General features: G+C 46.4%; 1 protein-coding gene across 1 annotated transcript in view; it reads right to left on the bottom strand.

Moving 5' to 3' along the window:
- The window catches only part of slc1a5 (solute carrier family 1 member 5), a 43,990-nt gene extending 30,795 nt beyond the window's left edge, over positions 1-13,195 (bottom strand). The window contains exon 1 of the mRNA XM_073029352.1: positions 12,443-13,195. Coding sequence (XP_072885453.1) covers positions 12,443-13,002 — 560 coding nt within the window. The 5' untranslated portion in view covers positions 13,003-13,195. The remainder of the gene's footprint in view (positions 1-12,442) is intronic.
- Between the last annotated feature and the right edge of the window lie 5,996 nt (positions 13,196-19,191).

The raw sequence follows: 19,191 nt of genomic DNA, 5'->3' as shown, positions 1-19,191 counted from the left end.
TGATGCCCACAAATTCGCCAACCCTCATGTGCTTGAAACGTGGGAGGGAACTAGAGCTCCTGCAGGAAACCCATACAGTCACCGGGAGAATAAACTCTGCACGGACAGCAGTGGGAATTGAACCACAGTTACGCTGACACGGTAAAGCATTGCTCTAACTCACGCTACCGTGCCGCTACATTGAGAACATCTACACAAACGTTGTCGCAGGAAAGCAGAATCCATCATCAGGGACCCATCCACCACCACCCAGGGCATGCTGTCTTCTCACTGCTGGCATCAGAAAGAAGGTACAGGAGCCTCAGGACCCACACCACCAGGTTCAGGAAAGTTACTACCCCTCAACCATCAGGCTCTTGAACCAAAGGGGAGAACTTCACTCGCCCCATCATTGAGATGTTCCCACAACCTATGGACTCACTCTCAAGGACTCTTCATCTCATGTTCTCAATTTTCATTGTTTATTTATTATTATTCCTTATTTTAATTTGCACAACTTGCTGACCTTTGCACTGAACACCCAAGTTGGTGCAGTCTTTCAATGATTCTGTTACGTTCATTATTCTACGGATTTATTGAAGACGCCTGCAAGAAAATTAATCTCAAGTTTGTATATGGTGACATATATGTACTGCGGTAATAAATTTACTTTGAACTTTCAGGCAATGAATCCCAAATCCTAGTGGACATAATATTTTGGTGGCAACACTTGTGGGCACTTGGGTGTGTTGGTAGTTAAGACAAACGATGCAGTTCACTCTATGTTTTGATGTACACCTGATAAATAATCTTGAAATCAGAATCTATTTCTTCATGAAGCCTCTGATTATTTTGCCTTACTCTTTGTTCCTAGCTTCCAAATGTCTACCATGAGAAACACTTTCTCGTTTTCCACTCCATAAAAAAATCTTTAATGACAGGGAAGACTTCTTCAAAAATCACAAACCGCCTTCACTCCATAAAATGCCTTTTTAACCTTATTTATTCTACGGGGAAGAAACCTAGATTGATTTTCCATCCAGGTCAATTTAGCCACACAGCTGGCTTCTTCCCTATTCCTTTCCAACCCTGACGAAGGGTCCCAGCCCAGCAATGTTGAGTGTTTATTCCCCTCCATAGATGCTGACTGACCAGCTAAGTTCCCCCAGCAATTGGTGGGTCAAGGCTAGTAGTGCAGGTGCGAGTGGTCCCAGGTTCGAATCCGGCCGGCCCCTTGCTTGCTTTCCGCCCATGTAGGGTTGAGTGTCGAGCTAGCAACTCGTGAAACACAGACAAATGCTAAAGAAACGGTGAGCTTGCTGGCCGATGCGCCACAATGCACAGAAATAAACAGCAGGGATGAAGAAATGGAGAAGGGGTAAGAGATTGGGTGGGGGTGGACAGAGGGTTTAGGGAGCAAAGGGAGGGACAGAAAGGTGTGTGGAAGCATGAAGCGGGGGGGGGGGAGTCAGGTAGCACATGTGGAGGGGGATAAACAGTCAACATCTTCAGGCTCCCCTCTACTACGCTGCCTGACTCGCTGAGTTCCTCCAGCATTTTGTGCGTGCTGCTCAAGATGTCCAACATCTGCAAAATCTCTAGCGTTAGCGGGGGGGTGGGGAGGGAACAAAGAAAGTGGTCAATGAGTAGATAGAGGTCCAGTGTGACAGCAGAGATGTAGTGGCGGGGGTGAGGGAATTAGGACGTTGAGAAATGCAGATACATTCCAGTGCTAATGGAAAGGAGAGAATGGGAACTGCTGTGACAGAGTTTTTCAATGCCACCCTCTTGTTCTGTAAATTACGAGACCTGCAGTCTGGGAAGTCTCCATTTCGAGAAATCCCAAGGTTAGTTCCGTTCACCACCCCCAGCCTGTCGGACTGTGCCAAAACACCAAACAAACTGCGCATTCAACAGCAGCTTCCCGAACTGAGCTCTCACCGGCTCCCCTGCACAAAAAAACAAGACCGGGGAATGTGAGGAAGCCCATTCACCTTCCGCCTCAGAGGTGAATGCCCATTGCCGTGACTTGGCCTTCCGACCTCCTTGTCAGAGGAACATTGTCCCCTGGCTGCCGAGGAGGGCTGAGAACCCCCTCCCCCTGTGAAGGACCTGCAGTTTCAGAGCTCACCATTCTGTCGGCACACCTTCCAGCCCCGCCCACGGGGGGTGGGGGGCTCCTTTGCAACGGTGCTCGTGTTACTGGGACTTTGTTCAGGGAGCAGCTGTGGGGTGTGCATTGGACTGGGAGGAGGCCATTCATCCTCCACCGATCCTATCCCTCCCTCCTACAGCAGCAGGTTTGGCAGACCACATTGTGGGCCCCATGTCGAAGGGAGGATCTGCCGGCACTGGAGGGGGGTCCGGAGGAGGTTCACGAGAATGATTCTGGGAACGAAAGGGGGAATGTAGGAGGAGGTTTAATGGCTCTGAGCCTGAATTCGCTGGAGGATGAGGAGGGATCTCATTGAAACCGACTGAGTCTAGGACCAGAGGACACAGCCTCACAATGGAGGGTCACCTCTTGGGAAAAGAGATAAGGAGGAATTTCATTAGCTAAAGGCTGGTGAATCTGTGGAATTCGTTGCCACAGGCGGCGATGGAGGGCAAGTCAAAGCGGAGGTTGGGAAGGTTCTTGATTAGTAAGGGCATCAAAAGTTATGGGAAGAAGCCAGGAGAATGAGCTTGAGAGGGAAAATAAGATAGCAGAGCAGGCTCGATGGGCCGAATGGTCTAAGTTTGCTCTTGTGAGGCCTCCCTTCATCGCTCAGAACCTTTAAGACAGGCACACGGATGAAATCAAAATAAAGGCACGTACGTGCGAGGACAGTGTTGGAGTAGGTCGAAAAGGTCGGACAGCGATCGGCACTGCAGAGCCTGTACTGTGTGGTGGTGCTGTTCTACGCAATCAAGCCCACAAAAGTCACCTTCGATTCTTAAAGTCTGAATTTGCCAAGGAAACAAAAGTTAAGACGATTCCCCCCCCCACCCCCCGAGACAAAATACAACCAGATTAAGCAGAAACAACACACGAAATGCTGGAGGAAGTCAGCAAGTCGGGAACCATCAAGTCATAAATGGCCTACGACTCCGTGCTATATTTAAAAAATGTATAATTTCTGAGAAACCTGATGCAATCCTGTTTGCTTCCCCTCTGTTTCTTATTCAAGATTCGGGGTGGGTCAGTGCCAACTTTTGATGCCAATTCCAAAACTGGTTTGCTCAGTCACTCCACAGTCGACAACTTTGCCTCGTCTGGAGCTGCAGACAAAATGGCACACGCAACGTGCTGGAGGAACTCAGCAGCACTGGCAGCCCCCATGGAGAGTCTGACGCGATGCTCTTCTGCGCACCACTGCTGTAACACGTGATTATTTGAGTTACTGTTGCCTTCTTGTCAGCTTGAACCAGTCTGGCCATTCTCCTCCGACCTCTCCCATTAACAGGGCACTTTCACCCACAGAACTGCCGCTCACAGGATATTTTTTGTTGTTTTTGCACCATTCTCTGCAAGTGCTAGAGCATGGACTCCCAAACTTTTTTATGCCATGGATCATTACCATTAAGCAAGGGATCCATGGACCGCAGGTTGGGAACCCCCTCTCTAGAGACCTGTGCGTGAAAATCCCTAGAGAAGGGCAGTTTCTGAGATACTCCAACCACCCCATCTGGCACCAACAATCATTCCACGGTCAAAGCCACTTAGATCGCGTTTTTTCGCCCTTTTTGATATTTGGTCTGAAGGACAACTGAACTTCTTGACCGGGTCTGCGTGCTTTTATGCATTGAGTTGCTGCCACGTGATTTGCTGATTAGATATTTGCATTAACGAGCCAGCGTACAGGTGTGCCTAATAAAGTGGCTGGTCACTGAGTGCATATTCCATGTGTAACTGCAGAGTGAGATTGGAACAGGTGCTCAGATTGATAATCAATAACTTCTGATCTACACGTCAGGTATGAACCCTTTACCTCCTACCTGTGAGGATTACAGGAGCTATGGCGAGAATATTTATATAACTGGCTCAGCTCATAATTATAGTCAGTTAATGACTTTCACAACCTGAAAACTTTTCTTCGTCCCTGTCCACTTTCCTCTTCCTGAATCACTGTTGACGTTATGCGACGATTACTTCCTGATTATTCTTGTATTAAAGTACAATAAAGTTAGACGTGTATCCTTTAAGCAGAAATACAGTAGACAGCAGTATCTTTTTCTGAAGATCGGGGTGTCTAATGCCGAGGGACATGCATTGCAAGGGAGAAAGGATATTTGCATCATCTCTTTCCATGGTTAAGGGGGCTGTTACCGTGGTTTGGCGTTATGGATTACGGCTTTTCTGTGCTGTGTCTTTCTGCCCGTTCCTTTCTGTTTTGATGTGCGAGGGTAAGGGTTTGGGGGTCGATTTTCTTGTCCTGTTTTGTGTGGGGAGAGGGGGTTAAGGGATCGATGTTCTTGTTCCATTTTGTGCGGGAGAGGGGTGTTTGGGGGTCGATGTTCTTGCCCCATTTGTGTGGGAGAGGGGGGTCTGGGGGTCGATGTTCTTGCCCCATTTTGTGTGGGGAGAGGGGGGTTTGGGGGTTGATGTTTTTGTTCCATTTTGTGTGGGAGAGGGGGGTTTGGGGGGGGTCGATATTCTGGTCCTGTTTTGTGTGGGGAGAGGAGGGTTTGGGGGTCGATGTTCCTGTCCCGTTTTCTGCGGGAAGAAGGTGGCGGGGGGTTTGCGGGTTGATGATCAGAATGCCGTTCTTTTTTCTGTAGCGGGTATGGGTTTGATGTCTCTCTCTGAACGGCTTTCATCTTCTTTCTTTGTTTCGTGGCTATCTGGAGAAGACAGATTTCAGAGTTGTATTATGGATACGTACTTCGATACCAAACATGCCTTCGAACTTCCTGAACCTTTGATATTTAAAAGAGATGTACGGGGCTAGTGTTGGCTTTGTAGACAGTGGGTGCCTGGGATGTGTAGCCAGGGTGACAGATACAGTATGTTTAAGAGGGTCTTAGATAGGCACAGAGTGGGTCATGCGCAGGCTGAAGGGATTAGTTTAGATTGTTCATTCATTATGTGTTGTACAACGTCGGCGATCATTTCTACATAAGTGGTTTGCCATTGCCTTCTTCTGGACAGTGTCTTTACAAGATGGGTGACCCCAGCCATTATCAATACCCTTCAGAGATTGTCTGCCTGGCGTCAGTGGACTGGTGATCTGCACCGGCTGCTCATACGACCATCCACCTGCTCCCATGACTTCAATTGACCCTGATTGGGGGGGCTAAGCACCTTGTCTAAGGGTGACCTGCAGCAGGGAATGAGAACTTCCTTTGGTAGAGACAGGTTAGGCATTTAATTCATTGGGAACAACACAGTGGATTAAATGGGCTGTTCTTGTGCAGTTCTTTTCAACGTTCTTCATTTACAAGGTCAACCTTAGAGATCTCCTAGAACCAAAACTCAGAGGCCTTCCTGGCTTTTTTTACTTCGCAGGTTCAAAAGGCTTAAGCAGGTATTTCAGTAATTCCAAGAGTCTTAAATCTAGATTTTACCTGATGAAAATGCCTTTGACCGTCTGTGGGCTAACTCGCAGAACAGGTTCCGAATAGGTGTCACCTTTGGAAGTTGCGAACAGTTCAGTTTCCTGCTCTAACCCAGGAGCACGCAATCTCCACAAGGTGTTCCACACCACACCAAGCTGAGCAGAAGCCTTTTCAGTCAGAACAACAAACCGACGACCCCCTACCCGACTTTTTCTGCGCGACATAAAATAGCTCCTGACACCATTTCCCCTCCAAGAGGACCACAAGCTTGGACCAGAATTAGTGGCGGACCAATCTATTCACAGAGAGAGCTTCACACAGGTCGGGGAGAAGAGTTTAGAAAAGGAGCGTTTCCCTGGGATTGGCACATTAGCGGTGGACCAATCGATTTGCGATTAGCAGGAGCAAATGAAAGTAAAGCAGGGTCAAAGCAAGGCAGCCATTGTGTGAGGGGGCCAGTGTAGAAATGGGAACTTGAGGCTCTGGCAAGAAGGCACAGAGAAGGCTTTTGTGGTGGCTGAGTAAAAAGTCACTAAATTACAGCTAAATCCAATAAAGGGATGATGCAGGATCGGGTGATGTGCCGTAGCTGCACGACGTGGGAGCTGGTGGACCCCATTGTGGTTCCTGCTGACCACATCTGCAGCGAGTGCTCGAGGAACTCGGGCTCAAAGATGGCGACCTGGAATCTGAGCTTCAAACACTGCGGCACATCGGGGAGGGGGAGAGTTACCTGGATTCTGTTTCAGGAGGTAGTCACACCCGTTAGACTAGCTGCCTCAAACTCGGTCTCTGGTCAGGGACAAGAGGGTGTGACTGTGAGTGAGGCGGGTAGTGGGATCCAAGAGACCGTGCTGGAGGAGCCTTTGCCCTTGAGCTCGTCCAACAGGTCTGAGATCCCTGCTCCCTTTGTGGATGAGAGTGGGGCCTGTAGGAAGGATGAACAACCTAACTGTGGCACTGTAGTTCAGGGAGCCATTCAAGAGGGGGAGAGAAGAGAAATGTCGTGGTAGTTGGGGATAGTATGGTCAGGGGAACAGAGAGAATTCTCTGTTGCAGGGATAGAGTGTCCCAAAGCCTGTGTGGCCTGCCTGGTGCCTGGGTTTGGGACACTTATTTGACCTGCAGAGGAACTTACAGTGGGAGGGAAAAGATCCAGTTGTCCTGGTCCACGTGGGTCACAATGACATGGGTAGAATGGGGAAAGAGGTTCTGCTGAGAGTATTTGAGCAGCTAGGGACTAGATTAAAAAGCAGGACGAAAAAGGTGGTAATCTCTGGATTACGACCTGAGCCACGTGCAAATTGGCACAGGGTCGAGAAGATTAGGGGGTTAAATGCATGGCTCAAGGATTGGTGTGGGAGAAGTGGGTTTGGATTCATGGGAAAATAGCACCAGCATTGGGGAAGGAGGGAACTGCACCAATGGGACGGGCTCCACCTGAACTGTGATGGGACCTGGATCCTGGCAAATCGCATAACTAGGGCTGAGGACAGGGCTTCAAACTAAATTGCAGGGGGGGGTGGGTTCAACAGACTGGAGAAGTATGGACAAAGTAAAAGGGAAAGAGTGTGGATAAAGATAATGAAAAAACAAAAGACAAAAAAGAGAAAAATAAGAGTGGAGTTAAGAAAAGTGCAAAAGGGTAAAAGATTACAAGAGTTTAAAAGCACAATGAGTGTAAGGGCACTTCATCTGAATGCCCGCAGTATTCGAAACAAGGTCAGTGAACTTGTGGCTCAAATCAGTAGAAAGGAGTATGATTTAGTGGCCATTACAGAAACGTGGTTGCAAGGTGGAGAGGATTGGGAATTAAATATCTAAGGATATCGGGTAATACGGAAGGATAGGCTGGAAGGGTGGCACTCTTAATTAAAGATGAGTGCAGGGTGATAGTGAGAGACGATACAAGATCTAAGGAGCAGAATGTTAAATCCACCTGGGTCGAGATTAAAAATCACTGGTGGGAGTTGTCTATCGGCCACCGAATAATAACAGTACAGTGGCACGGGCAAAAAACAGAGAAATATCTGAGGCATGTAACAACAGAACAGCAGTTATCGTGGGGGACTTCAACTTGCACTTCGGTTGGGTGAATCAAGTTGGTCGAGGCAGTCTCGAGGAGGACTTCATAGAGAGTCATCCGTGATGACTTTCCCGAACCTACAAGGGAACGTGCTATCTTAAAGCTGGTCCTGTGCAGTGAGACGGGTAAAATTAGTGATCTTGTAGTTAGGGATCCTCTTGGAAAGAGTGACCACTGTATGATTTGAGTTTCTCGTACAATGGGAGGGTGCAATAGTTCCGTCTAAAACCAGCGTATCACGCCTAAAAAAATGGAGAAGATGGGATGAGGGAGGATTTGGTTAGTGTAGACAGGGAACACAGATTCTATAGTGGGACAGTTGGGGAACAGTGGAAGACTTTCAAAGAGATTTTTCACGGTGCTCAACAAAAGTATATTCCAGCTAGAAGCAAGGACAGTAAGGGTGGGGAGAGCCAGACTTGGATAACTGAAGAAATAAAAGAAGGCATCTAACTAAAAGCTCATGCATACAAAGTCACCAAGAGTCCAGTTTCCCACTGAACAATTGGAAAATCGTTTTTAAAAAAAACAACAAAAGCAACTAAGAGAGCAATAAAGAAAGGGAAGCTAGATTATGAAAATAAACTGGCTCAAAATATAAAAATGAATAGTGAAATTTTTTAGATGATATAAAGCAGAAAAGGGTGGCCAAAATGAACGTAGGTCCCTTGGAGGACGAGAAGGGGGAATTGATATTGGGTAATGAGGAAATGGCTGAGGCTTTGAATGACTATTTTCTGCCGGTTTTCACGGTGGAGGACATCTAACATGCCAAAGAGAGATGTTATGGATGTGATGGGAGGTGAGGACCTCAATACAATAGCTATCACTAAAGAAGTAACACTGAGCAAATTTGTGGGCCTGAAGATAGACAAGTCTCCTGGTCCTGATGGAATGCATCCCAGGGTACTGAAAGAAACGGCAGAAGTTACAGTACAGGCTTTGGTGATAATTTACCAAAATTCTCTGGACTCTGGAAAGGCCCCTGCGGTCTGGAAGATGGCGAATGTCACGCCACTGTTCAAAACAGAACGTACAAAAAAAAAATCTCAGCAGGCTACGATGGAAGAAAGTACAGTCGCCGTTTTGGGCTGAAACCCTTCGGCAGGACTGGGGAAAAAAAAGCTTTAGGGTTAGTGAGTTCTGGGCCCGGCGATGGTGATGCCTTAAAAGCAGGAGTGAGTCTGCATCTGAAAGGTCACAGGCCTTGAAGCTGTGCAACAAATTACCCAAACTCAGCGCGGGGCCGAGATTTAGTTGTTGAAGGGAATGTGGAGAAGAGTGATCCTGGCTGCTACAGACAAACGTAGGTTCTTTACAGAGAGACACACACACACACTAAACGCTGGAAGATCTCAACAGCTCAGCCAGCGTCTATGAAAGGGAATGAACCCTTCGGGCTGAGACCCTTCATCAATGGGGAAGAATCCAGAATAAGAAAGTGGAGGGAGGGGTAGGAGGTCAAGCTGGCAGGTGAAATGTGAGACCAGGTCAGGGAGAAGATTAAATTTTATAATGGGGAATGGAAAACGAGAGAGAAACTTTCCATCCATAAATTTGCTGACGACACAACTATTGTTGGCAGAATTTCAGATGGTGACCAGGAGGCGTCCAGGAGCGAGATAGATCACCTGATTGAGTGGTGTCTCAACAACCACCTTGCACTCAACGTCAGTAAGACCAAAGTCTTGATTGTGGACTTCAGAAAGGGCAAGACGAGAGAACCCACACCAGTCCTCACAGAGGGATCAAAGGTGGAGAGAGTGAGCAGCTTCAAGTTCCTGAGTGTCAATATCTCTGAGGATCTAACCTGGTCCCAACATATAGAAGCAGCTATAAAGAAAGCAAGAGATCAGCTACATTTCATTAGGAGTTTGAGGAGATTTGGTGTGTCACCAAAGACACTTGCAAATTTCCAGATTTGCAATGGAAAGCATTCTAATTGGCTGTAATCACCGTCTGGTATGGGGGGTGGGGGAGAGCGGGTGGCTTCTGCACAGGATCAAAATAAACTGCAGCGAGTTGTAAACTTAGTCAGCTCCCTCATGGGCAGCAGCCTCCATAGAATCCAGGACATCTTCAAGGAGCAATGCCTCCAAAAGGCAGCATCCACCATTGAAGACCTCCAGCACCCAGGACATGCCCTCTTCTCATTGCTACCATCAGGGAGGAGGTACAGGAGTCTGAAGACACACATTCAACGATTCAGGAACAGCTTCTTCCCCTCTGCCATCTGATTTCTGGATGGGCATTGAACCCATGAACACAACCTCACTACTTTTTTTTGCATTTATTTATAAATAATAATATATATTATAAAATAGTATATTAGTGTACGGTATATATAGTATTTACTAGTATATTGTTATAAAATAAGTATGTGTATATACTTGTGTGTGTATATATATATATATATATACACATATATAAATAAAGTTACTGTAATTCACCATTTTTTATTATGAATTACAATGTACTGCTGCCACATGTCAATTTTCATGACATATACGGTGTTGCTAAACCTGATTCTCATTCCGACATCTTCATGAAAGACACAAACTCTTGGAAATGCAGGAAAAGCAAACATCTGACACGAAAAAAAGGAACATTTAATAAACTACTAGGGAAGATAGTGAGGTTTAAAGAAATTAACTCCCAAGTCCGAGAGGATCTACATTTCAGAGATTAAGCAAGCTCTGGTTAAAACCTTTCGCAATTCAGAGCACCCTGGACGGTCCCTGCACACAGGACAGCAGATGGGGCTCCAGTATTTGAGAAGGGGGGGGGGGGGGGGGAGAGAAAAGCGAGCGTGTCCATTCGCAACCTTGAATCAGGGTTGAGGTGAACCCCCTGTGAGGAGACGTTATATTTACAGGAGTTTAAAGACCACAGGAGCAGAATGCGTCCATTCAGCCTATTAAATCTGCTCCACCATTCGGTCATGCCCGATTCATTATCCCTCTCAATCCCATTCTCCTGCCTCTCTGCCTCTTTCATGCCCTGACTAATCAAGAAGGTGGTTCAAACATCGGAGGTACAGAGGGAGTTATGAGTCCTCGTGCGGGACTCTCAGAAGGTTAATTTACAGGTTGAGTCTGTGGTAAAGAAGGCAAAAGCAATGTTGGTATTTATTTCAAGGGGAATAGAATATAAAAGCAAGGAGATAATGCTGAGGTTTTATCAGACACTAGTCAGGCCTCACTTCAGAGTATTGTCAACAGTTTTGGGCCCCGTATCTCAGAAAGGGCATGTTGTCATGGGAGAGAGTCCAGAGGAGGTTCACAAGCGTGATTCTGGGAACGAAGGGGATAACATGCGAGGAGCATTTGGCAGCTTTGGGCCTGTACTCACAGGAATTTAGAAGAATGTGTGGGGATCTCGGTGAAACCTACTGAATGTTGAAAGGAGTAGATAGGGTGGGTGTGGAGAAGATGTTTCCCCATGGTGGGGGTATCTAGCACTAGAGGGCACAGCCTCAAAATTGAGGGGTGACCTTTCAGAACAGAGGTAAGGAGGAATTTTGCTTTTAGCCACAGAGAAGTGAACCTGTGGAATGCTCTGTCACAGATAACAGTGGAGGCCAAGTCCGTGGGTATACTTAAGGGAGACGTTGATAGTTTCCTGATCGGTCAGGGCACCAAAAGATAGGGTGAGAAGGCAGGTGTATGGGGTTGAGTGGGATCTGGGATCAGCCATGATGGAATGAGAGAGCAGCCTCGATGGGCTGAATGGTCTATCAACCTCTGCTTTGATCTGGCCTCCACAGCCGTATGTGGTAACAAATTCCAGATTCACCCCCCACTGGCCAAGGAAATGCCTCATTTCTATTCTAAAGGCTGCCAGGGCATCTCATTGAATCTTGCCATTGACTGCATTCCTCCAGCAGGAATGAGAGAACGAGCAGGGGCTTCTAACCTGTTTTATGCCATGGACTCCTACCAACGGAGGGATCTGAGGACCCCCTGTTCTAAAGCATTGCTGCCAGTACTGTAGACACTCGTTTTTTTCCCCCCTCAGAATGACGTATTTGGAAAGCAAAGGCCGGAAAAATGATCTTTGAATGAATTTTATATTTTTAGAGCTAATTTTAATCTACCTGGAAATCAAAAGCACCAAGGAAAGAAGACGTTATTGGTTTTTATTTCCTGCCTGGGGACTTTTAACCGAATCAAATAATTCTTCCTTTATTGAAGCAGAAAGACACGGACGTCATCATTCCGATCACCCCCGGGGAGTGGGGGGGGGGGGTGAATTTAGATTCGACCACATGTTTAACGACATTAGCTGTAAACCAAATATTCTTTTTACAATTTTTTTAAAAAATATATCAGTTTAATGTTTTCTGATACTTTAATACCAGAGTCATTTGACGATTTGAATTTTAAAACAATCATCAGCCGCGGGGTTCCAACTCGTGGCTCTGGCTACCAGTCCACATGTTAACCTCGCCATGCACAAAATTGGATTTTTTTATTATTTTTTTTTTAAAAAAGGGGGAATAAATGGTAAAAGACAAGTCGAAGCGTCCCGAGGAGCCACGTTATTGGTTCACTACCGTATATCCGCACTCTGCCCAAAAAAAAATGGGGATTGCATCAGAAAACGCACTGACCAGGGTAACCGAGTCTCCTGCTTCTTTCTCCCTCTCAATAAACACCTATCAGCAAATAGGGTCAATTTCACAGCTTCTGGCGCCAAATTGTACACAAGTAGGGGCAAGTTTGTAAGAACAAGAGGGAATTTTAAGTAAATATAGATTTTTTTTGAGGCTATATCCGCCGGCTGATCCTGCTTATCGTTTTAATCCTATGAATTCGGGAGTTTCTCTATTTGAGTTACCTTACTAAATCCAGAAAGGAGTCGGCGACCTCTTTAGCCTCCGGGAGTTCTTCCTCCATGCCGGGCAGCTGCGGCTTGGCCTCAGCGCCTGCCCCAGGTTGGATTATAAAAGCCATTGCGACGCCAGTGGCAGAGGCCAGCAGCGTGGTGAGGGAGAAGAAGAGCATTGCCCAGCCGCCCAGCTTGCCCAGGGCTTTCGTGTCCAGGCTGGCGGCCCCCGACACCAGGCTGCAGACGACGAGCGGGATGATGATCATTTTCAGCAGCCGTATGAGCAGCTCGCCGGGGAAGGAGAAGTAGGTGATCTGAATCCTGCTGAGTCCGAGGCCTCTCACCGACAATCCGATCACCACGCCGATGATTACCCCGGTCACGGTGAGGATGACCAGCAGGTTCCCCCTGATGCAGCCCCGGAGCCTGCCCATCCTGTCCGCCGGCTTTTGGCTCTGGCTCTCGCTCGCTACATTGTCGCCGCCGATCGATACATCGTTGCCGTTCTCGCCCAGGTGGATGCCCCCGTTGGAGGTGCCCTTAGCAGCGTCGGTCTTCATCGCAGCCATAACCTCTTACAAATCTGTCTCCTTTGGGGAAAAGTAAAACGCTTTGCTGAATAAATTAGTTTTATAAATATGTGTCTGAATACGGAGAATTCCTGCAGAGAGCAGCAGGCTCTTTGTAGTGTCTATTGGTCCGCTCTGCAGCTCTTCGTCAGTCAGAGCAAGCGTGTCTGTTCAGAGGGTTTTGTGGTGAGCTGCTGAACTGCTCCTGTGGCTCCTCCTCACACAGGCTTTCCAACCCGGTGCAAAAAGAGAGGTGGAGTAAAATAGAGCTGATGTTCACGGGTTCACTGTCCGATCAGAAATCTGATTGATGGCAGAGGGGAATAAGCTGTTCCTGAATCGTTGAGTGTGTGTGTGTGTGTCTTCAGGCTCCCCTACCTCCTTCCCAATGGTAGCAATGAGAAGAGGGCATGTCCAAGATGGTGGGGGTCTTTAACGATGGACGCTGCCTTTCTGAGGCACCGCTCCTTGAAGATGTCTTGGATACTACGGAGGCTGGTGCCCATGATGGGTCTGACTAGTTTTACAGACTTCAATCCTGTGCCCCCATAACCAGACGGTGATGCAGCCGGTTAGAATGCCGTCCACGGTACATCTGTAGAATTTGCGTGTTTTAGGTGACAAACCAGATCCGTTCGAACTCCTTAGCCACTGTCTTGCTACTTTATATCTGCATCGATATGTTGGGACCAGGTTAGATCCTCAGAGATATTGACACCCAGGAACTTAAAACTGCTCACTCTCTCCACCTCTGATCCCTCTATGAGGGTTGGAGTGTGTTCCCTCGTCTCACCCTTCCAGAAGTCCACAAATAGATAGATAGATACTTTATTCATCCCCATGGGGAAATTCAACATTTTTTCCAATGTCCCATACACTTATTGTAGCAAAACTAATTACATACAATACTTAACTCAGTAAAAATATGATATGCATCTAAAATCACCCTCTCAAAAAGCATTAATAATAGCTTTTAAAAAGTTCTTAAGTAGTTTACTTAAATACATTGAGTCCTAACCCCGGCACTTTAACATATCTTACTCCTGGCGGTTGAATTGTAAAGCCGAATGGCATTGGGGAGTATTGATCTCTTCATCCTGTCTGAGGAGCATTGCATCGATAGCAACCTGTCGCTGAAACTGCTTCTTTGTCTCTGGATGGTGCTATGTAGAGGATGTTCAGGGTTTTCCATAATTGACCGTAGCCTACTCAGCACCCTTCGCTCTGCTACCGATGTTATACTCTCCAGTACTTTGCCCACGACAGAGCCCGCCTTCCTTACCAGCTTATTAAGACGTGAGGCGTCCCTCTTCTTAATGCTGCCTCCCCAACACACCACCACAAAGAAGAGGGCACTCTCCACAACTGACCTATAGAACATCTTCAGCATCTCACTACAAACATTGAATGACGCCAACCTTCTAAGGAAGTACAGTCGACTCTGTGCCTTCCTGCACAAGGCATCTGTGTTGGCAGTCCAGTCTAGCTTCTCGTCTAACTGTACTCCCAGATACTTGTAGGTCTTAACCTGCTCCACACATTCTCCATTAATGATCACTGGCTCCATATGAGGCCTAGATCTCCTAAAGTCCACCACCATCTCCTTGGTCTTGGTGATATTGAGACGCAGGTAGTTTGAGTTGCACCATATCACAAAGTCCTGTATCAGTTTCCTATACTCTTCCTCCTGTCCATTCCTGACACACCCCACTATGGCCATAATATGGGAGTATCTTGTGGATTTTGGGCTGCCCATCATGAAAATTACCATGAAATTTCCCTATCACGCACCAATTTTGTTTTTAAAAAATCGCCAATATTTGTTATTCCAGTTCATAATTCAAGTCAGAATAACTGATGGGGACATTAAGGAAGGCATTTTTGTTGGTCCACAGATGTGTTGATGGGCAATTCAACAAACTTCTAGTGAAACCAGAGAAAATCACATGGAAGGCATTTAAGAAAGTTGTTGAAATTTTTTTTGGCAACTACAGAGCACTGAACTACATGCAGCTGGTTGACAACGTGCTTCAAGCATACAGAACCATGAAATGCAGCATGTCACTAAAGATTCATTTTCTGCTTTCCCATTTAGACTTCTTCCCTGCAAACCTTGGCGCTGTCATAGAACCGTAGGACATTACAGCACAGAAACAGGTCTTTCGGCCCTTCTTGGCTGTGCCGAACCATTTTTCTGCCTAGTCCCACTGACCTGCACCTGGCCCATATCCCTCCGTACACCTCTCATCCATGTACCTGTCCAAGTTTTTCTTAAATGTCAAAAGTGAGCCCGCATTCACCACTTCATCTGGCAGCTCATTCCACACTCCCACCACTCTCTGTGTGAAGAAGCCCCCACTAATGTTCCCTTTAAACTTTTCCCCCTTCACCCTTAACCCATGACCTCTGTTTTTTTTTCTCCCCTGGCCTCAGTGGAAAAAAGTGTCGGTGACGAGATGGTGAAAGGTTTCTCCAGGACATTGAGGTCATGGAGAAACGGAATCAGGGCAACTGGAATCCATCAATGCTGGCTGATTATTGTTGGACACTTCAGCGAGAAGCTTCAGACACTGAGTATGAACAAAAACCATCAACAAAGCATTTTTAGCTTAGTTGAACTATTGCAAAGAGTCAGCACCCATTTTGGAATTAAATTCATTACATTCGATAAAGTTAATTTCTTGTTTCTCCAAATTCCTACATGATACAAGTAGTCTGAAATTATATTTTTGATTGGCTTCAGGCCGTCCGTCATAAACAGAAAAAAAATTCTGAGGAAGCAACACTTACGAAAGGTTTGGTTGTCCAGTGTTGCAAGTCAAAGTGCTTTACAGTGGGATAGTGTGCAAACGTAAAATAAAATAAAAAGTAAAAACAAAATAAGAGAAAATTTGCATTCTGTCTGACCTGCTTGAGTTCCTTCAGAATTTTGTGTGGGTTGCTTTGGATTTCCAGTATCTGCAGACTCTCTCATGCTAGTAATAATAATAACTTTCTTGTGGAGCATTTTTCACATAGATGTTGCAGTTCAAAGTGCTTTACAATGGAACAGTGTGCAAACATAAAATAGAAAATTGAAAAAATACAAATAAGCATGAAAATTAAAGACAAATAAGATGTTAGTTTAAAAAAGGTTAAACAAATAGGAAAACAATACATACAAGATGCTGGAGGATCTCAGAATCAGTCCTGATGAAGGGTCTCGGCCCCGAAATGTTGACTGTTTGTTCATTTCCATAGATCTGCCCGGCCTGTGGAGTCCTTCCAGCAATTTCTGTGTGAGTTGCTCGGATTTATAGACAGTAGGTGCAGGAGTAGGCCATTCGGCCCTTTTAGCCACCACCGCCATTCACTGTGATCATGGCTGATCATACACAATAAGTACCCTGTTCCTGCCCTCTCCCCATATCCCTTGACCCCGCTATCTATAAGAGCTCTATCTAACTCTCTCTTGAATGCATCCAGAGACTTGGCCTCCACTGCCTTCTGGGGCAGAGCATTCCGCATATCCACCACTCTCTGGGTGAAAATGTTTTTCCGCATCTCAGTTCTAAATGGCCTACCCCTTATTCTTAAACTGTGGCCTCTAGTTCTGGACTCACCCATCAGCAGGAACATGCTTCCTGCCTCCAGCGTGTCCAATCCCTTAATAATCTTGTATGTCTCAATCAGATCCCCTCTCATCCTTCTAAATTCCAGTGTATACAAGCCCAGTCACTCCAATCTTTCAACATATGACAGTCCCGCCATTCCGGGAATTAACCTTGTGAACCTACGCTGCACTCCCTCAATAGCAAGAATGTCTTTCCTCAAATTTGGAGACCAAAACTGCACACAATACTCCAGGTGGGGTCTCACCAGGGCCCTGTACAGCTGCAGAAGGACCTCTTTACTCCTATACTCAACTCCCCTTGTTATGAAGGCCAGCATGCCATTAGCTTTCTTCACTGCCTGCTGTACCTGCATGCTTGCTTTCATTGACTGATGTGCAAGAACACCTAGATCTCGTTGTACTTCCCCTTTTCCAGCCTCTGTAGATTTTAATGTATTTGGAACTCAGAGTCAGGTTTAATATCACCGGCATATGTCGTGAAATTTGTTGCCTTAGCAGCAGCAGTACATTGCAATACATAATAATAGAAAAAAAACATGAGTTACTGTGTGTGTGTGTGTGTGTGTGTGTGTGTGTGTGTGTGTGTGTGTGTGTGTGTGTGTGTGTGTGTGTGTGTGTGTGTGTGTGTGTGTGTGTGTGTGTGTGTGTGTGTGTGTGTGTGTGTGTGTGTAATATATATATTAAACGTATAAATAAATGTCATTCATATATTAGTTAAATAAGTAGTGCAAAAACAGAAAATAAAAAAGTAGTGAGGTAGTGTTCATGGGTTCAACGTCCATTCAGAAATTGGAAGAGAGAGGAAGAAGCTGTTCCTGAATCATTGAGTGCGTGACTTCAGGCTCCTGAGCTTCCTTCCTGATGGTAGCAATGAGAACAAGGCCTGCCCTTGGAGACAATGCACCCACCAATTTGAATCCTAGCCTAATCATGGGGCAATTTACAGTGACCGATTAACCTTCCAACCGGCACATCTTTGGACTGTGGGAGGAAAACTGGAGCCCACGCGGTCGCAGGGAGAACGTACAAACTCCTTACAGGCAGTGGTGGGAATTGAACCCGGGTTGTCTGCACTGTAAAGCGTTGTGCTAGCTACCGTGCTACCGCGCACCCCCCCCCCCCCAATTTAATGAGGGAGTAATGTGGGTGCAGCTTTAATTTGGTATGTCAACCAACGGCTCTAGCAAACTTCTACACAGAGAGAGGAGAGTGTTCGAATTGGTTTATCGCCACCTGCTTTGGAGGCTGCAGTACACTGGATGGGAATAGGCTGAGAGGGTTGTAGACTTAGCCAGCTCCCGTATGAATAATAGTCTCCTCACCATCAAAGACATCTTCGAAAAGCAGTGCCTCAAATAGGAGGCATCCATTTTTAAGGACTTCACTACCCAGGACATTCCCTCTCCTCGTTACTACCGTCAGGGAGGAGGCACAGGAGCCTGGAGATGCACGCTCAGAGTTTTAAGAACACTTTCTTCCCCTGCGCCATCGGATCCCTGAACAGTCCACGAACCCAAGAACACGACCTCACTAGTCCTCTGGTGCACCACTTAACTTCTGTAGCTTAAAGTATCTTCTGTGCCTTGCACTGCACTGGTGCCACAAAACAACAAGTTCCACGACCTATGTTCGGGGCTATCAAACCCGATTCTGATTTGGGTGAAGGGGCTTGACCCAAAGCGTCGACTCTCCATTTCAGAATCAGGTTTAATATCGCCGGCACGTGTCGCGGAATTTGTTGCCTTGCAGCAGGAGTAGGTTGCGATACATGATCATTTTTTTAAAAAACACTTTATAAATTACAATTAAACGGGGCATGATCAAAAAGCAGTGCCTCAAGAAGGGGGCATCCCTCTTTAAGGATTTCAACAACCAAGACATGCCCTCTTCTCAAAGTGGAGGAGGTACAGGAGCCTGAAGACGCACACTCAGTGATTCAGGAACAGCTTCTTCCACTCTGCCATCAGATTTCTGAATGGTCCATAAACATTACCCTGCTATTTCTCCTCTCTTTTGGCACTGTTTATTTATTTAAATCTTTACATAACTTCTTATATCTTGCACAGTACTACTAATGCAAAAGCAACAGATTTGAGGAGACATGTCAGTGTTAATGAACCTAATTCTGGTTCTGATTCTGATTAGAGTAAATGAGCAGTTGGTGGTCAGCCTGGACCTTGCGGGCCGAATAGCCTGTTTCCCTCCCTCTCTCTCTCTCTCTCTCTGACTCCTTCATTGAGTGGGCTTTACCTCCACAAAGGGTCTGTTTCGTGCTGTACGTTTATGGGACTGGATGACTAAGCTCGTGTGATATCTCAGTAGCACCCCCGTTGGATGAAGTTTGGCCTCGTTGTCACCCCAGCTCATCAGAACACAAAGCCAGCATGGTACATTCACCAAACGATCTGCTGGGGGAATTCATGGCAAGCAGAATCTGTGGGTGCGAAGGAATTGTTAACACTTCCGGTTGAAATTGTGCATCCATAATCCAAAACATTGACGATTCCTCCACTCTCCCCTGCCCACATATGGATATTGTCACTGTTGCCTCTAATTTGCGTGGGTATCCCGCCGCG

Source organism: Hemitrygon akajei, chromosome 25 (genome assembly GCF_048418815.1).
Source record: "Hemitrygon akajei chromosome 25, sHemAka1.3, whole genome shotgun sequence".
Classification (NCBI taxonomy): Eukaryota; Metazoa; Chordata; class Chondrichthyes; order Myliobatiformes; family Dasyatidae; genus Hemitrygon; species Hemitrygon akajei.
Note: the sequence above shows the minus strand (reverse complement) of the source record. Positions and strands in the feature narration are given on the sequence as shown.